Here is a 21,454-nt window from a genome sequence, read left to right as displayed (position 1 = left end):
GAAAAAAGCATTTGTGAGAAAGTTTAATGTTTCATATTTCAAGTACTGTTTCAAATTAGCAGCCACTCCTGGAAAAGTGTGATTGTATTAATTATAATGTATTAAGAGTTTTCATTGATAAACAGCTTCAAGGGAAAAGCCAAAAATCCATGGCACAAACAAACAAACGCTAATTACTGAAGAATTTGTTCTTGCAGACAACCTCACATGAGAGTACTATGGTATACAGTAACAGTCATACCAAAGACAGTTTCCTTGATTATAATATTCATCTGTTATGGCTAAAATACGGGCACCTTAAAGGAGCAAAAGTATTTTTGGCTATACAGGTCCCTACACAAATTAAAAGGCTCCTGATGTTGTTTTCTTTTTAGGAATATGTATCTGTAATGAAGAGGAAAGTTAGTTGTAATTAATCATATCATTCTTCAGTGTTGATATAAACCTATGCTGAGGCTGAAGGAGGAAAGACTGAGTGTGCCATTTTCTCAGACATCAACACTTTGGTGATTTACCAAACCCCATGTTTGAAACCTGCATGATAATCATTTCTCTGGGTCTAGTTTTCTTTTCTTTTTGTCACCCCAAATGGGTGACAAATTCACTAGAGAATGAGTCAACATTGAGTATGCTTTTTGCTAAAGATATACTCAGGCTTCACACAAAACACAATCTCAGGATATGTTCACCAGCCTAAATAGGCTGATGAGAGGTGTCTGAGAAGGTTTCAAGTCTATTTTTAAACTTATACTCAGGTTTCAATACAAAGAAAGAGGATTTTTTTTTTTGTCACAGATATTTCTGTGTGTAAATATGTTTATTCACCATAGTGGATTTCCAGTGGTCATTCTATCCTTAGCAATTCCTAAAAGAATCAAACAAGCACTTCTGGCCTAAAGCACTGAATTCAGGGAGTACATGAAAGCATAGACAGTTCATCTAAAGGAATTATTTTATTGAACTGGAAAGTTTTTGCTTTCAAATGTTATCTTTAGTATGTCACTGATTGAACTAAAAGGCCAGATTCGTTCTTTAATAAAAGCCTGTTGAGCTTTGACATCAGGGACATCACTGCAGGTAGGTTTTGTCCTCGGAATGACATCAGTGATAAAAATAAAATAAATTAAAAAAATCTGAATAGACCTGCAGTTCGCTTGAGCATTGTGGGTACTTTAGAGAGCAAATACTTTATAATGCAAGAATTGGTAGTAGCAATCCAAAGTATATCTGAGTGTAGTTGGTACTATCTGCTCCACTGGAAGCACAAGATACTACCCACTGAGGTTGTATGGGGAGTTAATTCCCTGAGGTAGGCTGGGGTTAGAATCCACAGTAGAAAGATTCACAGTTCTTGGAAAGAAATTATGTAACCGTGGTATTGACCCCTATTGTTTGTTTCAAGTATTTCAGGTGAAATTCAGAGCCAGGCGAAGATTATGAAGATAAATGTAGTCAGAATTTTTGAAACTTTGAAGAAAGACTTGGGTCTAATTTTTGTCAAATTTTCATTAGAGGTCCAGGTCAGTTGCTCAAAATTGATTCATCCAACATTAAATGGGAACCTTGTAGATTCTGGCATTTCTACAATACAGAGAAAATGCCCGCAGATACTTAAAAGGGTTTTGAAAAGTCTCTAGCTAGATAGAGGGTCGGGCTTCCACACTATCAAAGCAACATTAAAAGTGCATTGCAGACTTTGCTGCTTTGTGCTAGAACAAAAACGTACACTGAGGTCAAGGGATTCTTTTGTAGCTCTGCTGTAGCCCGTAGCTCTGCTGTAGCCCAGCGCTCAATTCCATTAAAGTTCTTGATAATCATCTGCCTTATAGCAGGCTTTATCATCGTTTTTTCTACTTTCCAAGAACAACCTTGCAGAAGGGTTTTACAGTTTAATTTAAAGGCAGTCTGGTCAGAAAAAGGAAGGTCTGTCTTTTAAGCAACTTTTTGGAGATTTGTCTTCTTTAGAGAACATTTGGTTGAATCCCTTAGATGCCTAATGTTCCAGAAAGGAAGTGTTGCTGGTATTTTATATGTTGCATTGTGTTTTAAAGTCCACCCCTTTAAGCTTTATATGCAGCAAAGAAAAGTGATCAAACTACATTTTCAGTAGAAATCAGGAATGTCCTTCACAGCAAGTTTTATAGATAACTTGCTAGTAACTTTATAGCAATTTTACAGCTATACTGATAGCAAACATAGGACATATAACATGTTGTAGATGTAAGTGGGTTGACTTAAAATGAAATGTCAGCATTATAATTATTTGTATTGAGGTATCAAATACTAAAGATGATAGCCTTGTCTGTGTATTCTAGTATTGTTTTATTCAGCACCCAGTAGCCAAACTATGAAACTATATATATGATAATAAAAAACCACACTTCATAAGCAGACTTTTCTATGAGGAGAAGGACCTGCATTCTTCCTAGTACCCCACGTAAATTTGTTTGTCTCTGACTCCTCTTTTCTTTCTGGTTCTTCTGTATGGTTTTCCCAGAAATATACCCATTTACTGCCAAGATATTCTTTTCTCACCTTTCCCCTCATGTTTATTCACCTGCGTCATTTAAAACTGATGGTCACTCTTTACTGCTTATGTAGTGCCCCAGTATTGCTCATTATCTGACTCCCTACAAATCTAGACCATGATACAGAACCTGCCTTTTTGTTTCCATACCGATACCATTTCTAATCAACAGATCCTTGCTCCAGTGTCATCTGCCTTTTTTCTCTTCGTTTCTTTCTGAAATCTAGATCTGATGAACACCGGAACTGAAAAAGTATGTTTCAAATTTTATTTCTGAATGTGCCATTTAATGTACATACTCATAATGCTTAATTATATAAGTTATCCAATGGCCTATTCCAAAGCTTGATGAAAACAATAGCGGTTCATCTGCTTGTTTAATAAGCTTCCACCAAGCTTCCAGTAAGAGAAGAAAAAATACTCAACACCCCCCTGTGCCAAACAAAAGACTTGGTTTTATCCACCATTTTGTAAACTACTAAAACTTTGGGTGTTTTTACTGGAGTACTAAGTAAACAGCTATTGAATTCATGTTTTCTCATTCTCAGGGAATGGAAATAGATGTGAAGGAAACAAGCCTGATTAATGTGGTAAATACATTAAGTCTGACGTGCATCATCCTAAAACATGTCCATTAAGCCTGACATATTTGAGCAAACACATTTACATTAAAGAACCCTCAAAACCTGGAGACAGATTAGGTGAGGTCTGTAATGAATTACTGAGATAAATGTAACAGAATAAGTGATAGAGGAAAGATGGTGAACAAATTGATCTGTATTACAGCCTGTGCATTCGGTAGAGAGAGGTGATCCACATCACTGTGGAGAAGCAAGAGGATAATCCAGAAGTTGCTTAAATGTCAGGCAAATCCTTGGACGCCTCTAATGCATTTAATGAAGAACAATATTCAACAGATAAAATGTCTTTTGACCGCAAAAGAAATCCTCTCTTGTCATGAAGTCTCAATGCCTGAGAAAACAACTTATCACTGTCAGTGTTAATTCCTTTCATCAGGCCATTGATAGAAGTTGAGAAGAACCATTTAGCAATCATCTTATCACTGATATAGCAGTTGAATCATTCATTTACACATGATCAGATAAAGGAAAAATCTTTGTTTTATCTTCCCCATCACCCAGTAAAGCTGCAGAGTACCTGGAAGTCTCTACATGTGAGGTTGCTGTCTGTAAAAGCCATCAAACAAAACCAGTTATCACCAAATCCGTTTCCAACCTGGGTCTGTTCCTGTTTCGAATCTGCATGCTCAAAAATGTTATGTTTTGATACAAGTTGTGATAAGGTATTAGATTTTTCATGAATCCCCTATAGATGAGCAATGGTACAAGTATGCATGCAGTTATTTGTATATTGGTAACAAAGCCATTTTCTAAAGTCCCATGTGCATGTGGAGAGGTAGGTGTTAAATCTGTAGGTGCTGACTGTATTGCTTTAGTAAGCATGCTTCCTGGGCTGGAGCTTTGAAATGGGACTTCAGTGTAGCAGGCAACTTAACAACATGCTCACTTGCTATATCTAACCAGCTTGGATGTTAATCCAAATGACTAGGTTCCCAATTGCTAAAACAATGATGAATTAATAAATACCAAAATAAGCTGCTTGCCTCTAGCAACATCAGGATCCAAACTTGTTCATTTAAAAAAAAAAAAAAAAAAAAGCCTCAAAACCTAGTGCCATAAGGGGCCTGGAAGATATGGGAGAGACCCTCACAACCTCCTTATCTATTATGGTCTCTATCATGGTCTCACTGTCCTCAGAATGCTTCAGACAGGAGGCATGTGTGAAAGTGCACAAACAGAACTGAGCTCGGCTGGGTAAAAAGCAGTTACATTTGTACTTTCTCTCACCTGAGTACCTCTGTCAGTTCCTCAAAGTTTATGCCATTTAATGTCCCCAAAGTATTTACATTTTAATGCAATTATCAAGCACTGTTCTTTCCCTTTTGTACTTCAAAATCTTCATTTTCTGATCCTTCAACACCATTGAAATGACCTGTGTCTGTGGTTTACTTACATTTCTGAACCATGGTAGCTAAAATGAGGCATCACTGATGGGAAATCTTGTTTAATAACCAGTAGGCATTGCAAGAACAACTGACGGTCTTGTGTGTAGAAACATACCCCTAGAAGCACATAGGTTGGAAGTCCTCCTGCTCAGGGGCTGCATCACTTGAGTTTTGAGTATCTTCAAGGATATTGTTCTAAATCTGTCCATGACCAATGCACCATTTATTTGGGAGGCTTTACAGAACATTTAGCAGTCCTTTGGTCTTATGCTGCAATATTCATGTTACTGAAGATTTGGTGTGGTCATGCTGTTGAGTGGCCTTCCAGGACAGTGTGGAGCAGCATTCAGCATTTACCATCCCAGGACTTGCTCATCAGAAACAACTCATACTGGTGCATAAAGCTGATTAAATATCCTCTCCTTCTACTGAGTTGCTCTGCATCTTTTCAGTGGAATTTTATTAGTGTGTGTTTTTTGTACAAGTGAGAAGGTGAGCAGGCTACTCTGCAGAATGGAGAGAGCTGCAAGAGGAACAGCATTATGTGGGTTTGGGCCACTAGAAATGGGATGAATAGTGTCTGCTATACTGTGTTCTTGACTCTTGTTTGGCATTTGGGTATTTCTGCAGGGATTAATTTTGAAATGATGATCTGAAGGAGCCCATGATAAGAGTGAAACTTTCTGTGTATTTTTCTAGTTGTTACTTATGTTCCGTGAAGATGATGGAGAACCTTGCCAATATGAATAATAGGAAACTAACATCCATTAGTGTCTTCTAATTTATGTCAGCTTACCTTCTTCACAGTCTGGCAAGGACAAATCATTTCTTTGTACTTTAAAAGATGGTACACATAGCACTTGTCTAATTGCCAATTCTTCTGCAGCACTGCTACAGCCTACTGTCTAGCTTGTCTTCCTTCTGTGGAGAGTAGTAATATTTTGGATCAACACGTCCTTATTAGCCACAATGATTTGCTGTTAATTTCCTTCTTTGGCATTACATTTATTCACCCAGATATACCAAATTTTTTCACTAGAACAAGAAGTGTGGCTCTTTATACATTATATATAGGATACAGTCTAATTATTATTCAAGATACTGAGAATCTGCTGGTCTCATTCAGGCTTAAAATGTCAATTAAACAGGATGGCCGGGTTCTTCAACTCTGAAGTTAATGCTGCTATGTTGATTTACACTGCTTTACAGTCTGGCCCAATCTATATTCATTTTTATCACTCAAATCAGGACTGTGCCTGATTATCATACTTATTACAGCATAGTACATGCCAGTATTCTGTATAACAGTATGAGTCCTTCTATTTGAAACTTTTCTACTTTACATGTTTTTTGCTTCTGGCTAGGACCATCTGTAGATGTGTGTATGGAGCTTCAGTCATGCATTTCCTATTAACTCTAATTCATATACCTGAAGTACAACTGAGCAAACTGAAAAGCATTTTGAATGAGGATGTGTTGAGTTATTTTAAACATTGGTTTCAACTGTGCTCACATGGACTTTGTGCTCCTTTTCTACAATGACATCTAGTAGAATTTTTATGAAAAATACATTTTCACCTGAATTATCAATTATATTTGAGCTATATTGGCATATGCCTTTCCAAATTCTCACTCTGAGGATAGGATGCCTATTCCTAATTTTGTTGTTGTCTTTGCCATTTTTAATTGAGTTTGAGGAGCTTTGATTCATGTCTTCAGTCAGAGTCCTGAATTGTTGACATTTGATTATGCCGTTAGCCATCATAGCAGATCATAGAAAACCAGGCTCTTCAAAAAAAAAAAAAAAAAAAAATCACTCTAATAGAGAAATGATACCTATACAATTAGTGCATTGTTTTTATACTAGGTGAACTTGAGAATTTCTCTGTGTTTGGACAATCCACTGTTAGGAAAAGAAAAATAAATCAACAAATACATTTATAGCGAATAATTTCCCTACTTCCTATCTTTAACAGGCAGAGATCCAGTATGTTGTTTCGAAATGGTCATTCTAATGGTCTTTTTGTAACACCATATAACATTGCATACATTTTTTTTTTGCAAAAAATAGACTTCCTGAAAAAAGTCTCTGTTCATTCTTCTGGCTTTAAATCATGATGGTTTCTTACCAACTCCTGCTTGCATGCAGTTAGTTTCACAGTGCTTCAGCTGGTTTGGAGGAACTGAACTTGAGTACCGAAATGGAAGGATTATAGTTCACCTAAAAGTTACTCAAAGCTCTCTGTGCTCACTCTGTTAATGAGTTTTCACTTCATTAATTAGGAAATAAAATCTGTCTGTTTCAGGTGTGCATGTATATTTGTAACTGTTCAGTAGTAGTACCCTTAAGTAAAGCCATCTGCAGGGCAGAACTAAAAGTAAATTATTTAAAGCTTCGTTTAATATTCATGTGGCTTTAATTTCAGTCTTTTTTTGTACTAATAAACAAAAAGCAGTGATGTTACTAAAATAAATATAGTATGTTCTCCTGTGCATTTGCAAAACCCAGAGCTTCCTCTGCACTTACAAATTGGTCTGTGTTTACCAGAGACAGCATTTATGCTTAAAGCACTATCACTAGTCCTATCTGTTGGGAATAGAAAATCAAAGAAAGTATCTCAATGTGAGTGAAACCAAACTCCAATTTATAAGAGAGTTGCTTAAGAGCAGGTAAATCAGTGGTTCCATCCCATTATCCTTAAATGCTTCAAACTCACTAGTCGGTGAACAGAAACCCCCAATGAGGGGAGTGTAATACCGGCGGCAAATGCTCCCTGGGGCACTGTGTGCAGCCCGTGTATCTGAGATGCTAAGTGTGACCTCTTCTTTTTTGTAACTGCGGTCTAATGCAGTTATTCCCAAACTAAAGTTAAACCAGCTACCTCTAATAACATTAGCAAAAATAACAACCTTAATGCTTCTTGCAAGTATTTTGCAGCTTGCTATTAATTCCTCCAAAAAAGCTAGAGTAAAGGTATTTCTACACAAGCATTATTCATTCAAGTGATTGCAGGTTGGTTATATACTGGTTGCCAAACTCCTAGGTTCTTTATCCTCACGATACCACTGTGTAATGGGGAGGTGTGATTAGCTCTGTGTTTTAATATGAAGAACTGAGGCATAAAGAGAGAAAGAAATAGGCCTGTGGTTACATGGAAAAGGCATGGCTGAGGCAGCCTTTAGCTAGCACCTGGGTAAATAATAAATCGTCCTTTCTTGGGCTTTGCTACTTATAGGTACAATTTCTGAGAGTTGGGATATGTCTTTTGTGTTAGAGAACGGCAAATGAAGGGAAGCATCCATCCATGCCCTGAATGAGCAATCCCCAGTAAGATGTTCCTTAGACAGTGTGCAATTGTTGGCTCCCAACCTTTACATTTCAGGGTACTAAGGGAAACAGAAGGCTATTCTCAGTGAAAAAGCCTAGAAAAGCCACATTTCTGCATTGCAGCAGACCTGTTGCTTACCTTGGATTCACACCTTGCATCAGATATGAGGACTTCTCTTTCTTCTTAGCTATTACTCATCTATAACGATTTCTTAAAGATAGTTGCACATCTGTAAGGCTGATTGGCAAGTGCAGAGGTAAAATTAAAGGGGGACATACAGCCAAAAAAGAAGAGGGGTAGCTCCCCAAAGTATTTCGAGGCTGGCCTCATTGACAGCCAGGCTGCAGCTGGACTGTGTTTAATTACCTTTTACACAGAGCTTAAAGTTGCACTTCACATGAACTGTAAGTCTCAATATTTCTTTTCTAGTAGGACTAAAATTGCATCTATTTCTAATATCCTGTCTCCTGAGAACAGTGAGTAGATTTTTAGAAAGAAAGTATAACAGCATAATACAGAGAGATCATTCCAGACATCATCGGTTGTGGGACTTCCCCAACTGGAAGCTGCATGTAGACCTTTGTATTTAATAGACAGAGAGATGTGGAGTAGAAAATTCCAAGAATTATCCAAGTTCTTTTTCCAACTCATTTAAAGTTTTGTTCTCTGTAACAACCCTGTTCCAAGTAGCTTGCCACCATTCTTTCCAAGCATGCAAGGAAGGGATCTAAATGCCGGGAGGGGAATGGGAGGCACTTACTGGAGGAAAAAAAAAACCAAAACCAAACTCCATAGATAACTGCCAAATTGGGGTACAAGATTATTAGTACTTAGTAATAATAAAAACTAATCTTTTGACTTACTAGTAGAATTGTATTTTAAGGTGGGACTGGAATTAAAATGAGGCAGCAATTAGCTGTTTCAACTCAGAAAATACATTTCAAAGATGGGATTGTGGTCATGGAAAACTGTGAAGACAACTGTCAAGCTATTGGACAAATGACATATTGAAGTTGGTGAGTTCTGCAAAAAAAAAAGCTTGACTAGGAAGAAGCAATAGAAAGAACACTGAATTAAGTCAGTAAAGTCTGTGTTTATTGTGTTTGTTATTATTATTGTTATTATAAATAAGCATAAATCGTAATACCAGATTCAAGCAGCCATGAATGAAGTTCACTTGTGGATCCATCATTTGAAAATACACTGCACAGTCCTCCTCCCATTTACCCTTCCTTAGTATACATTATAAATAATTCCATTTCACCAGTGCAGTACCCATGGGAGTATCAGGGCTGTGAAAACTTGTGTCGTTTCTAGTTTTACCTAGGATAGCCTTCGGGGTTTTTTAGTTTTGCATACTGGTTATACTTCAGATCTAGATAGAAAACAATAATGCATTCATCTTTGACTAATTGGATCAAATTATGGTGTAAACCCAGAAGGAATAATCTACTTAAAATTGACATTGATTTGGCAGAAATATATTCATTTTTTTGTGGTTGCTTTAGCATTGCAGATGAAGAGAAGGATGTGCAAATAAAGAGATCTGTTTTGCCATCTGTAGTTTAAGTTCTTCCTGCCAATGCCACATGTAGCTTAAAGATGTTTATTAACTGGTAAAGCAATTTTGCAGAGACCTATTTACATTTGAAATATTATTCTGAAAAAAAGAGAAAGTATTAATAATTTGGCATGTTTCAAAATACTAGAAAAATTATACTCCCTTTGTGTTTCAGAAGAAAACAACTACATGTTCTCTGGTTCCCTATGTCAGCTTAGTAGAAAGTCTTGAACTTTCTAATGCAAAGAAAGGTAATTTGTTAGAATTTGTGTATTCTATTACTGATGGGAATTATGCCCTTTCATTTTTAGTGTCCTAGATACTCCTTGAAGAAAGCCCATTCAGTGTTACATATCTCTCAAAACCTTCTTTCAAGGTTTGAGTCTGTACTTCTGAAAACAGCTTGCTGGAAATTTCCCAGTGAAACTGTTCTTGATACAGAGCTATTTTTGACTGATATTTTTTTCCTGAAAATGTCTGCTTTCTGTAGAAAATTCTGGTGGTTACTCAAAGGTTTCAGCTGAAATTTGTGTCAATCACGTGCAGTTTTGTAGGCCTAAACTCGAAAATTTATGTGAGGAAGATCTCAAACCAGCTGTAGTGGCGAGCACAAGGGAGAATTCCACATTTCTGCTGAGGTGGGATGCTTCTTTGAAGGAAAATATGTCCCTGTGCTACTCGCATTATACATAGAAAGCCTGATGTAAGCAGAACGACCTGTGGTCTTTTTGACCTAAAATACAGTTGTCCTCTTTGTTGCTCTTTATTTTTAATGTTAAGATAGATTGGCCATCAAAGTTAAGTAACATACACACTTCTGTAACTTTGCCACCTCGAAACAGAAACTGTTAGTTTGTGTCAGTCATTTGAAGTAGAGATAACGTCTGTTTGCAGTAATTGCATCTGGTATCCATCAGTATATTTCATTAGTAACGTGGTGGTTCTACCTGATGGGGAATGGCTGAGGTTATTGAGCTGCTTCTGGAAATCCTGACTCCCTCAAGCAGCACTGAGAGGCTGCTGCCTTCTGTCAGTCATGGCACAAGCTGGTAGAGAGGCAAAACTTTACTTACAACATGGTAGAGCCTGTAATTATTTCCTCTCAGGACCTGTAAGTCCTTCCCTGTATGCCAACATCCAGAAATGTCTCTTCTTACTATGTTTAATTCAAAGTGGGTGAACTGCCTGACCATTTTGAATGACATTATGTATGCACATAAGACAATATACCTGCTTAATAGAATTGCTGATTGACGCCTTATTTTAGCTCTGTGGGTAAAACTTTTGATCTTGTGGTTTCCGTAAAGATTTTTATGGATGATTTAAGCATCATAATAAGACTCACATATTGTTTTAACTAGATGGTCAAAATAACTGTGAGTGAATACATAGACTTCTTGAAAGTATAACAGTCCCTATGTAAAGAAAGACTGGTATGTGTGATTTGTGAATAGACTAAGCATCCGTGAAACTCTTTTTAAGATACAACATAAAAAGACTTTATTAGAATGTGAATCTTTACTTTACCTGAGGAAACATTTGAAACACTCTCCAGTTATTCAGTTAAAGATTTGTTCACAATAACATGTGGCATTATATCCCCCTTAGTAAAAGTATCTTTTCACATTATTGAAGAAATGTGTATCAGAAGCTGTGTTTAAAAGGTATGTTATCACCTTATGTCTTCTATTGTATGACATTCATGAAATCTCTTGGATATGTGCTATGACTCAACATAGGTTTACAGAAGTTCAACATTAGAACGACTAACATGTACCTAATCTAAAAGTGGGACAGATTTTGCTCCATTGCTTATTTTGAGTAATACCCTATTTTGCAACCATCAGTGTAGAACTTAGCCTGAGGGAGGCTGGACCCATGTTTCTTGTGTTGTGCTGGAAGCAATTCCCTTCAGAGTAGCTGTTCTATGTTTTCTTTTATTTTTTCCCGCAAATCGATTTTCCTTTCATATGTGTTGTAGAAAAAGAGGAACAGAGAAGGGTGCTATATAACAATGTAAAACAGCGTGGTACCAGCTCAGACTCAGGGCTCCTCTCACTCTCACAGTGACCAATACCAGTGCCTCTGAAGGAACACAAAAGCAAGGTCAGCAGTCAGCTTCCCTGGGTATTCTCTCCCAGTCTCCAAGGATTTGTACCAATGGTAGTTTCTGAGCTAGAGATGGTGTGTTTGTGGTATCTTTGTGACAAATGTTTCAGAAGAAATAAAAAAAGGTTGAAAAATAATTAGGTTTAATGATCTGTTGCTGGTATTTAAGATGCATTTTTAAATGATCTATGCTCAGGAGAATGCCCTAAAAGACTTAATGAATTCTAGGTTGTCAGTTCTTGTCAGTGGGCTATGTTTACTTCCAACTCCTTAATTTTTGCATTTCAGAGGAAGATGTAAAAAAACCCACAGAAGGAGCTGCTATTGTAATTTTCCCCAGTAATGATCTCATTTTTAGAATTCCTGATACCTACCAGCCTGAGTGTATGTCCCTTTTCTATTCTCGCCTTGTCCGTACCCTCAGAATGGTGCACAATTTTCAAAGATCCTTTTTATTCCATCTAATTTGGGTGCTGACTCCATGTTGAAGAGGTCTTGGTGGTTTACTGATACCAGAAAACTCCGGTAAAACACCAGTGATGTTGGAATATGCCAAAGCCTGTCCAACTGTACAAATTACCATGGTGTCCAGCTGATGTAGGACATGAACTGCATGATCATCTTGCCTGTGAAAATATTAAACCTGAAAATTATTGAGAAGTAGGGAGTTCAGCAACCTTTCAGAAGACTTTCTATGCAGTGTTAACTCCTTTTGTTTAGTGGCTGAGAAGCTTTTTAACAGTAAAGGTCTTCTTCAAATTGTCCACAAAGCTCTTAAAACACCCTGTCATCAAAAGATTCCCATGCAGTCAGGAGTTTCTTGATCTCCAAGAAATTTCTCTAAATTCTTCCTTATTTCTGTTTTCAGTTTTGAGAAATGTTCCTTTACAGTAGGACTTCCAGGGACTTTGTTTTCTGCCCAGACTCAAATCCACATGATGGGAGGGAGGGAGGGAAGGGGCTATTTCAGTATTTCAGACTTTTGATTCTAGTCCGATTGTTCAGTGAAATGGCAGATGGTGTGTCCACTGTAAAAACTAATACCATTGCAAGAGCTGCTTTCTTCCCTGGCGGGGAAAGAGATAAAAAAAATAGAATCAGGCAAGGAATTTGGCTTGTATGCCAGGAAATATTCACAAGCAAAAGCAATTAAGCTCATATATAAATCTTTTCAGACTTTAATGTTTTACAGAATCATTTTTCATCTATTGAGTAGTACTGTCGCAGCATCAGAGATCTAACTTCTACATATTTTCATTATGAGTCTTGTGCAGCTCTCACTGATAACAGTCATTTGAAGTGTCAGTGCAACTGATGAAATCAGATGGGCCATGAACGGTTCGGTTTGAAAGCTGTCACTGAGATGTACAACGTATTTTTTGATTTTGCAGTTGCTTCATAAAAGTTTAAAAACAACACAAGATAATGTATATTCATTCATTCAGTAATACAGATTGTTCTGAGAGACACTTTTTTATTTGTATAATATAGCTGTAGGGGTGAATTAGTTACTTTTATTAGTGAAAAATTAACATCTATGAAGAATTTTGTGGTGTACTCTGTGGATTTAGGACTAGGTTTTTGAGGATTGCTCAACATAGTTGAGTCACAGGATTTTTCAAAAATCTTTCTTTAAGTGTCACAATGGGAGCTGCTGAGCTTTGAGCACTTTGAAAGCCAGACCCTTTTGTGGTTGTTCAGAATTAAAAATTAGTGAGCTGTTTTAAAAATCTGTTTTCCACCTGGTGTATTTCCTTTATCATGGATAAAGTCTCTATGAAGGAAGACTATAATCGATTAGAACTATTTTTCCTTTTAATTAAATGTGACACTGCTGGTGTGCTCCTCCATCACTCTCCCAGTTATTTTGGGAACAGCGGGAGACTGTATTTTCTTGGAAGTATGGCCCTCGGTATTCATTCCTCTTGATTTTATGCTGTTGGTTTCATGGTCCGTTCCTAGACATACGCAAGGTAACAGTGGGCAAGACAAATCCTTATGTCATTTTAAGAAACATGACCTTAGAAGATAAAATAGTGTTCATCTTCCAGTTCGCCGTGAGCAAAAGATGTAGCTTTGCTGTTTGGTATGCATTTTGAGTATATTTAATTTTCCTGTAATAATTACGAGGGAATGACTTTTTAGTTTCTTAGAGAATGCTCAAAAAGGAAACAACGCTACAAAATCATTCAGAGTCCCTGTGGAACTGGGTTGCAAAATCAGGTCCAGCATTAACCATACAGACAGTAGAGGGGAGACTCTTCAGATTTTTGTTTTCATGATGTTCTTTTCTGTGGTGCTTCCAGTTTACTCCATGTCTCTGCTAAAGACCTCTGCCTCTCCAACATAACCAGTGTTGCACAAATGTCTTTCTTCTGGTCAAGAGGCAACTAATGGAAGTCCTTTCTTATTCTGTATTTTCCTTTATTTACTAACTCTGTCACTGATAGTCATTAGTTGAAGCATTGCCTGTCCATGAGCTAACACACTGTTTAAGCTTGATTATCTACAGAGTAAATGGCAAAGGCAGACACCTAGCATTTTAACTTACTTTTCTGCACTGTGTTATATCCTGAGAGGAACAGTTCACCCACTTCTAGCTAGGTATTTTACTATTCAAAAACAAAACAAAAAATATCTTAGGGGGAGGATAACTAAGTAAGAGGGTTCAGTGGCTGAGATACCTCCCTTTGACCCAGCAGAACCAAATGTAATTCTCTTCTTTTTCACGTTTCCTGGATAACCTTCATCAACTTCTAAAATCATTACGGCACATTACCTCAAAAATGTGATGGAAAACATAGTTGCCAGCTAGCCGTGGCTTCCACACCTTATCTTCTTTTACCTATGGAAAGAATTAATTGGGATGCAGTAATTGTGTCAGAGAAGTCAGTCACTTGTTGCCCTTTTAAAAGATAGCGTGTAGTTCGTTTTGCTGTTGCAGCTCAGCTAGGCCCTGTAAGGTTAATGTACTCAGTATGACTTTCAATCTTTCTTTGATCCTGAGTGACAAGGATAAGGTAATGAGGACCATGTAAATATAGACTGCTTCTCTTTTGACAAGAACCCGGAAACATAAATAGACATTTATCTGCAAGTAGTTTCTTACTTGCCTTCAAATAAGGCCCACTGAGATTAAGATATTAACAGAAAATGACCATGTTAATGTTCTTATTTCAAAAACAATTAGGCACAGCCCATAGAGTAGAAATATTTCTGAATTTCTGGGAGTATTAGAAACACTGCAGAGGAAAAAATCCTGAAAATGACTTGACAGAGGACTGCTAACTACAACAGACTTAAATAACAAATGGGCATATCATAAAAAAAAAATCAATACTCAGGAACACAGAAAATAGAGATGGAAAAGATATATTGGGTCATATTCTGCATCTCCTGCTAGAGTACAATTGTTCACCGCAGTATATCTTTTATCCAGTGTAGCCTTAAATTGTTCAAAGCAAAGGAAATTCCTCTACTTCCTTTGGGAGTGTCTGCCACAGACCGAAGATCTCACTGTCAAGGGATGTTACCAGACGTTTAACCTAAATTATACTAATTTTCCCACCATTAGTGCTGAAGTTCCCTCCTTGGTGTTTATACCTCTCAGAAGGACCTTGCCATCATAGTCCCTTCAGTATTGTTTGCTCATTATACAAACAAAAGGCAAGTCTCTGGAAATCAATAGAAAATGACAGGGCAGCATGGTGCTGTTACATCCTAGTTGCTAGAATAGCAACATGCACATATCTACACTTGCATCTTTTTCTGTTCCATGGTTAGTAGAGCACCTTTCCAGTAGGATGAATAAGCTAGAGGGCTACGTGTGACCATACTGCTTCCAAACCAAGTACTTCAGGTATCCCTGTCTGGCGTTATGTTGGAAAGTGTACACTTACCCAAAAGGGGATGTGCAGAACCAGAGTGTAACAAGGTAAACAAAGGCATGGCTGTTGCTATCCAAGTTTTTCAGGATGCTCTGAGAGACGGGTGTCTCTGGGAAATTCTGTAGATCTTAATTTTGTGTTAGAATAAATGACACTTTTTGATTAACACCTTCTTGTAAGAGAAACAATTAAGAAAGCAGAGGTATGGAGAGGCCAAGCTTTTGTGGAGTGTGGGTTTATGTAGGAAGAAATACATTATGCTACTCAATCCCTCACATTGGTACTTTCCAGACTTTCTGTGGGCCTTCAAACTAAATAATTTTAAAATTCCAGCTATAATCACTTTCTAGGAGATGCCCTTCTTATTCATTATCACACCGTAACTCTGAAGCAGGCCAATTTCAATGTTTTGGCATATGTTAGTTTAATTGCACCTCAAAATGATATTTCATTGTATTCAGTTAGACAGATGTATTGTGTCAAAAGCATAGAAATGACAGGTATCGGCATACTCACAAAATGCAAAGTGTTTTTCTTTTCTTGAAACCTTCCCTTGAAGATGCCCTTTTTTCCCGTGGACCCTTTCACTGTCTTTAAATACCAGCGACACCTTTAGCTCCACCCAGTCACACAATTTTCCTGTATCTTAGAGTCTTGCTGCCAGATGAGGACACTGGACAGCGGGATTGGAACCTTCCCCCTCTCCGACTCAGGGAACCGATCTACAGGGCGACACGTTTCTAAGCAAGAATCAACCTTGGAAACAGAAGTCCTTGCACCATCTCAGCAAGATCTTCTTTCAGCTCCTTCAGTAAAAGCCAAAACTCTTGAGCGAGAAGTGCCTTCAGCAGCTAAGAGCCAGGAGTCTGTGGAAAGCATAATTAGTCACTCAACATCTGATCCGGCCATGACTGCCAAAGGTATACGACCTTTTCAAAGTCGCCTTCCAAAACCAGCTTCCTCAGGTAAAATGTCAATTACACTGAAAATCACATTATTTCTGCCCTGACGTCTGTTTTGATTAGCAGAAGTCCTATAATAATGACAGTTGATAACAGAAATGTTAAATGCAGAGCAGGAGATATTCTTTTTATGAATGCATAAGGTTAACAAGTTTGTGACCTGAGCCGTATGGAAATTTTGTTACACATAATGCTTATCTGAGGAAGGAAAATGTGTTAAGTACTTAAATCCTTTTCTCAAGAAACAGTACTTGAAGAAAAAACATATGCCAGCCTTGGAATTTGACTTGAATAAGAATGCAGATGTTCAGCAATATTCAGGATCAGACTTTGCGGCAAAGTACAAAGCATAGCCATGTTGTGACATGGAAAAGATATATTCATAAAGACTTGCTTTTGAAACCAGAATTGGACTAAAGACTCATTTGGCCTCAATGCATAAATTCTGTCCCAATGAATATATGGCCTTGACCTCAAACAAGACTCACATTACTTTACTACATTATACAAATACATTTCTATATATGAACATAAAATACCTAACTTTCACTTATCAGCTACATGTGTGTTTAAACTATAAAACAAAAGCTGACAGAGGAATAAAAGGACTAGCAATCCAGCAAAGCACGAACAAATAACTTTGTATGAGTAAATAGTTCCATTGAACTCTGTGCAATTTTTTTAAATGCACACTGACCATTTATATACATTTTTGAAGGTTTTTGAGTTATTAATATATATGTCAATAACATTAGAAATCATTACATATAGCGTTTATAACAGGGAGTTTTTCACAGTCAGCATGATAGATATGGTACAAAACACAGTAGAAGTAATTGGTTTAATGGAGAAGAGTATTGTTTTATCGTGACCAAATGCAATGTCATGTATTTATTGGGGTTATGGTTGTTAGCACTTCGTCAGCCTAAGTATTTATGGCTCCTATAAAAGTTGTGAGTGTTTAACTTGGATAAATCTGTATCACTCTATAAGAGAGATTCCATGTAATTAGCATGTAAGGTTAAATATCAAGTTTAAGCTTAGTTTAAGGCCATCAAATATGTGTTCTGCTAATGAGCTGATGTATATTGAGCCTAGGAGGAAAGAAGCCTCTTTTATATGTTCATAAGATGCATAACAGAAGAATTCTAATTAAAGAGCTTAGAACTTAGTTGATTTAGTAATATTCCCAGTGCAGTATTGTAACGGTATAATAGACTGCAAACATGCATTGTATGCTTCATTGCAGACTCCTCTGCTCATTTCAAATCGAAGCTAAATAAAAGATATTTTAATACTTAATATTTTTTTAAATAAATGTACTGTTAATTAATGGTACAGCTAAGAAGGATTCAGAAGAGAAATCTTAGTTATAGATTATATGCTACATGCTTGAATAGCCACATGTGTGACCTCAATTCAGCAGTGTGCTATAGAGTCGAGTCCATGATTAAACACTGTCATTATAACAAATTGAACAGAAACTGCAAGCATTGAATTGCTTCATAAGAAGTCAGTAGCAGTAAGATTGTTCTGATCTTAATGCTAATATTCACTGCAGCAACCTTGTAAGGTTTGTATCTTAATTAAATTGTCATGAAGAGATGTTAAAAAAAAGTAGTATACATCAGATGGTGGGGTCAACTCATTCTTTACTAGAATATTTTCATTCGATTCTTCTCTCCCTCACTTTCTCATCCAAATTACAATTATCACTTTATTTCATATGCACCATGTATCTTCTTTGATGGTCCGATTTTGCATAGTGCAAATATAGCAAATAAAAAGGCTAGCTGATTGAGAATTTCTGCTAGAAAGGTACTCCTAATTATATTTATGTTAACAGACGGTTCTCTCTCTGAGAACATAAAATAGCAAAGCAGATCCTACAATGCCTAGAAGTAGTTATTGAATGTTGTTTCTTATGTGAAAGAGTATATATTTTAAAACTATTAGAGGGATTTAAATCCATGCCTTCCTCTTCTCTTGTTAACTGGAAAAGGCTTTGGATCAAATTCTGCCACTGTAGTTGTTAGAATTATTCCAGTAAGTTGTTCCTTTGAGTAGTAAGATATTATTTGACATAATGAAAGTATCATGACTTGCCCCCAGTTTTTACTGAATTATAATTGAAACACTGTCATGAAGATGCTGATGAGACCTACAGTTTAAATAATGTCTCTCTTAATTCAGGAATAATTAACCTTGCAAAGCAAAGTGAACAAGTACCAAGTTCTGTGACCTCTGCCTCATTAGAGCATACTGAAGAAACTGTGGAAAATAGAAAAGTTCTTCCGGAGTGGACCACCAAGAAAACTACTAAAACAAAGGTATACGTTAAGAAGTGTCATCTATTAAATGAGATATGTATTGTGGTGTAAAGAATCAGAAATGGTGAATGTTTTCAATATAGTGGGAAGAGTAACTAGCAATCTAACAGCTACATTTACTTTCTTGCCCTTCATTTGCAATCTCATTATTTATTAATAATAATACAGCACCCAAAGGTACTTTGTCTTCCTGGTTTACAAACGTGTTTTAATTAAAATCACCACAGGCATTTTATAGACAAGGAAATAGAGACTTCTTACCCTGTTTTTCTCTTCAAGAAACTTGATCTTGTTTGTTTGCTTTCCATGAGATTCGGATCTCTTTTTTTCCCCAGGCCTAGGTTTCCTTGTCTGTATGGCTGTGTAGTATGACCATTTGAGCAGACGTGCTATGAAAGTATTGTGAAAGGGCAAATACTCTTCTTACATGTTTCTGTGTGGTTTTGGTTAATCCCTGCAATGATCTGTCTGTCCTTCAATCTTTTAATGAAAACTGTAGAATGAACAAACAGGCAAATCCACATACCTGTGTAAAAGCTACTGCTGATGGTTGTCAAGTTATTCATATTCAGGAATTCCAGGCTGTCAAGCCCCGTGAGAAGTACAGGGTCAGCAGGTTAGCAAAGAGAGAAAAAAACTTCATCAAGAAAGCGGGTGTTAAGCAAGGAAATTGTCAGACACTGCTAGCTAATAAGCCTTACATTACAAGAGGCTAAAAACATTTTGTTGCGTAACTTTTTTGCATGTCTGCTTTATCCACGTATTTACCGACTGAGGTATCTCACATTTTTATATTGCCCATGCTCTGGATATTTAGAACAGAAACAGAGGGAGAAAATTACTTGTCTTGTATGTCATGGACAAACTGGTGGTGAAGCCTCTGTAGTGCAGTAACGTTGGCTTCCAAGTAACAACTACATCAGTGTGGTCTTCACCTTGAGCCAGTTGTGACTGACCACCTCCAGTCCCAAAACCATCTTAACACATGATACATGTGTTACTGCTAATTAGTCTGCCTAAGAGTCAGAAGATCAGTATGGGTGTAGCTGGCATGTGAACGTGTCAAAATGGCTTCAGGACTACAGCTGACTTGCAATCTCTCAATTTTACGGGTAATGTTCGGCATACCTGGCTATATGCAGGTATCCTCAGGTCTGGTCCCCTCTCCACAAGTATATGCTTTCTATCAAATGGATGTCCTGCATCAGATAAAAACTGCAACATGGGTGGGAAGATGGGGAAATTAATATCACTCTTTGAAAAACAGAATTAAAAACTCTTTTGAGCCACTGATAGGCAATTGGGGTTAGGATAGTAGGTGGTATTTGTACCTGTAGATGCCGTTAACTGAGCAGTGTCAGCCTTAGCTTGCCCGTACTCGTTTTGTGGGTTTTATTGTACTGAGCTGCTGCTCCTGAAAGGTTTAAGCCTTCAGGCCATCCATGATTAGAAGCTGTCCAGAGCTGTCAGCATTCCTCTTTACTCCCAGAAGAAAATCCTTAGTGTTGTTTCCTGAAGAGAAATGGGATAGGAATCAGCTGGGAATTAAGGGCTGTCCAGTACTGTAATGTAAATGCCAGGACAAGGGACATGAATTTGGGAAGAATTTAGGATTTACTGGTATAGAAAGCATGAGTGTTGTCTACTGGCGATTGTAATTGCCTCTAGAATTGCTTGCAGCAAACCATTTGTTGTGTGATAATTTTATATGTTACAAATACACTGTATTAAACATAGTTGAGAAGTTTTAAAATTTAACTTGGTGGATGAAATTATCTGAAAATGTTGGTAGAGTTGAAAACAATATTACAGTGAAAAAATGGTAAAATCTGGACTGTGTCTGCCAGACTAACTGAGGAGACTTACCAGGACAAGAATGTTATTTCCCTCATGTCAGACTGATGATTACTTACTTGAAGGAGAAGCGGTTAGTTAAACTGGTAATGCAGACTTTTTTCCAGTTGAACTATCCATTTATACTGCATGATGAATATAAAATATTCCACTCGTAATACCATCTTCGGCATTATTTTGATATATATGCCTCATCTGAATGATTGCAATACCCCTATTTGTACAGGACAGAGCTCTGAGAGTGTGTACTTATTCTGCGAGCAGCAGCGACACTGAGCCGGAGCCAGAGTATGAAACAAATTATTTTAGAACTGCAGAGGAGACTTTTGTAGAATTAACAAAGAACAACAAACAAGGTAATTGAAAATTTGTACATAAAAATTTATATCCCTCATCTCCACTCTGACTCGGCAGCAGGTAGTGTCCTTCATTGAACTTTCTGTCTAGTTTTCACTTTCTAACCCCAGATCTTACTTCAGTCTAATTTTCCGTTAGCTTTTTATTACTTTTTGCTTTTTATTCTATGTGTGTATCTTTTTTTCCTCTCTTCCACAGCTTTTGCTAGCAGGGGCTTAACTTGTAGGTTTTTGTGCATAAATCCTTGCAGTGTAAGTAAAAAGAAGTCTTCTGTTACATTATTACAAAATTTTAAAGGTGACTATAAAGATAGCTTCCCTTTTTTTCTTTTTAATTACATTAGCTAGTTGAAATAACCCAATGATCAAGGCCATAGTTTTCCAACCTCTATATCAAAGTGATGTTGGTTATGGTGCCATAGTGAAGTCTCTCTCATTTTCCTCCGTGTATATATTGCCATTTTCAAGTATCAAACCTTTTTGCAAGAATTGATGGCAATTTGGAATTTACTG

The 21,454-nt window shown here is 37.1% G+C and overlaps 1 protein-coding gene across 1 annotated transcript in view; it reads left to right on the top strand.

Annotated features, from left to right (window-relative positions):
• The window catches only part of NCKAP5 (NCK associated protein 5), a 407,543-nt gene that overhangs the window by 356,729 nt on the left and 29,360 nt on the right, over positions 1 to 21,454 (top strand). The window contains exons 16-18 of the mRNA XM_050899634.1: positions 16,090 to 16,404; positions 18,595 to 18,731; positions 20,812 to 20,941. Of these exons, the coding sequence (XP_050755591.1) occupies positions 16,090 to 16,404; positions 18,595 to 18,731; positions 20,812 to 20,941 (582 nt within the window). The remainder of the gene's footprint in view (positions 1 to 16,089; positions 16,405 to 18,594; positions 18,732 to 20,811; positions 20,942 to 21,454) is intronic.

This window comes from Gymnogyps californianus, chromosome 7 (genome assembly GCF_018139145.2).
Source record: "Gymnogyps californianus isolate 813 chromosome 7, ASM1813914v2, whole genome shotgun sequence".
NCBI lineage: Eukaryota > Metazoa > Chordata > Aves > Accipitriformes > Cathartidae > Gymnogyps > Gymnogyps californianus.
The sequence above is the reverse complement of the archived record's forward strand: the minus strand, read 5'-3'. Positions and strand labels throughout refer to the sequence as shown.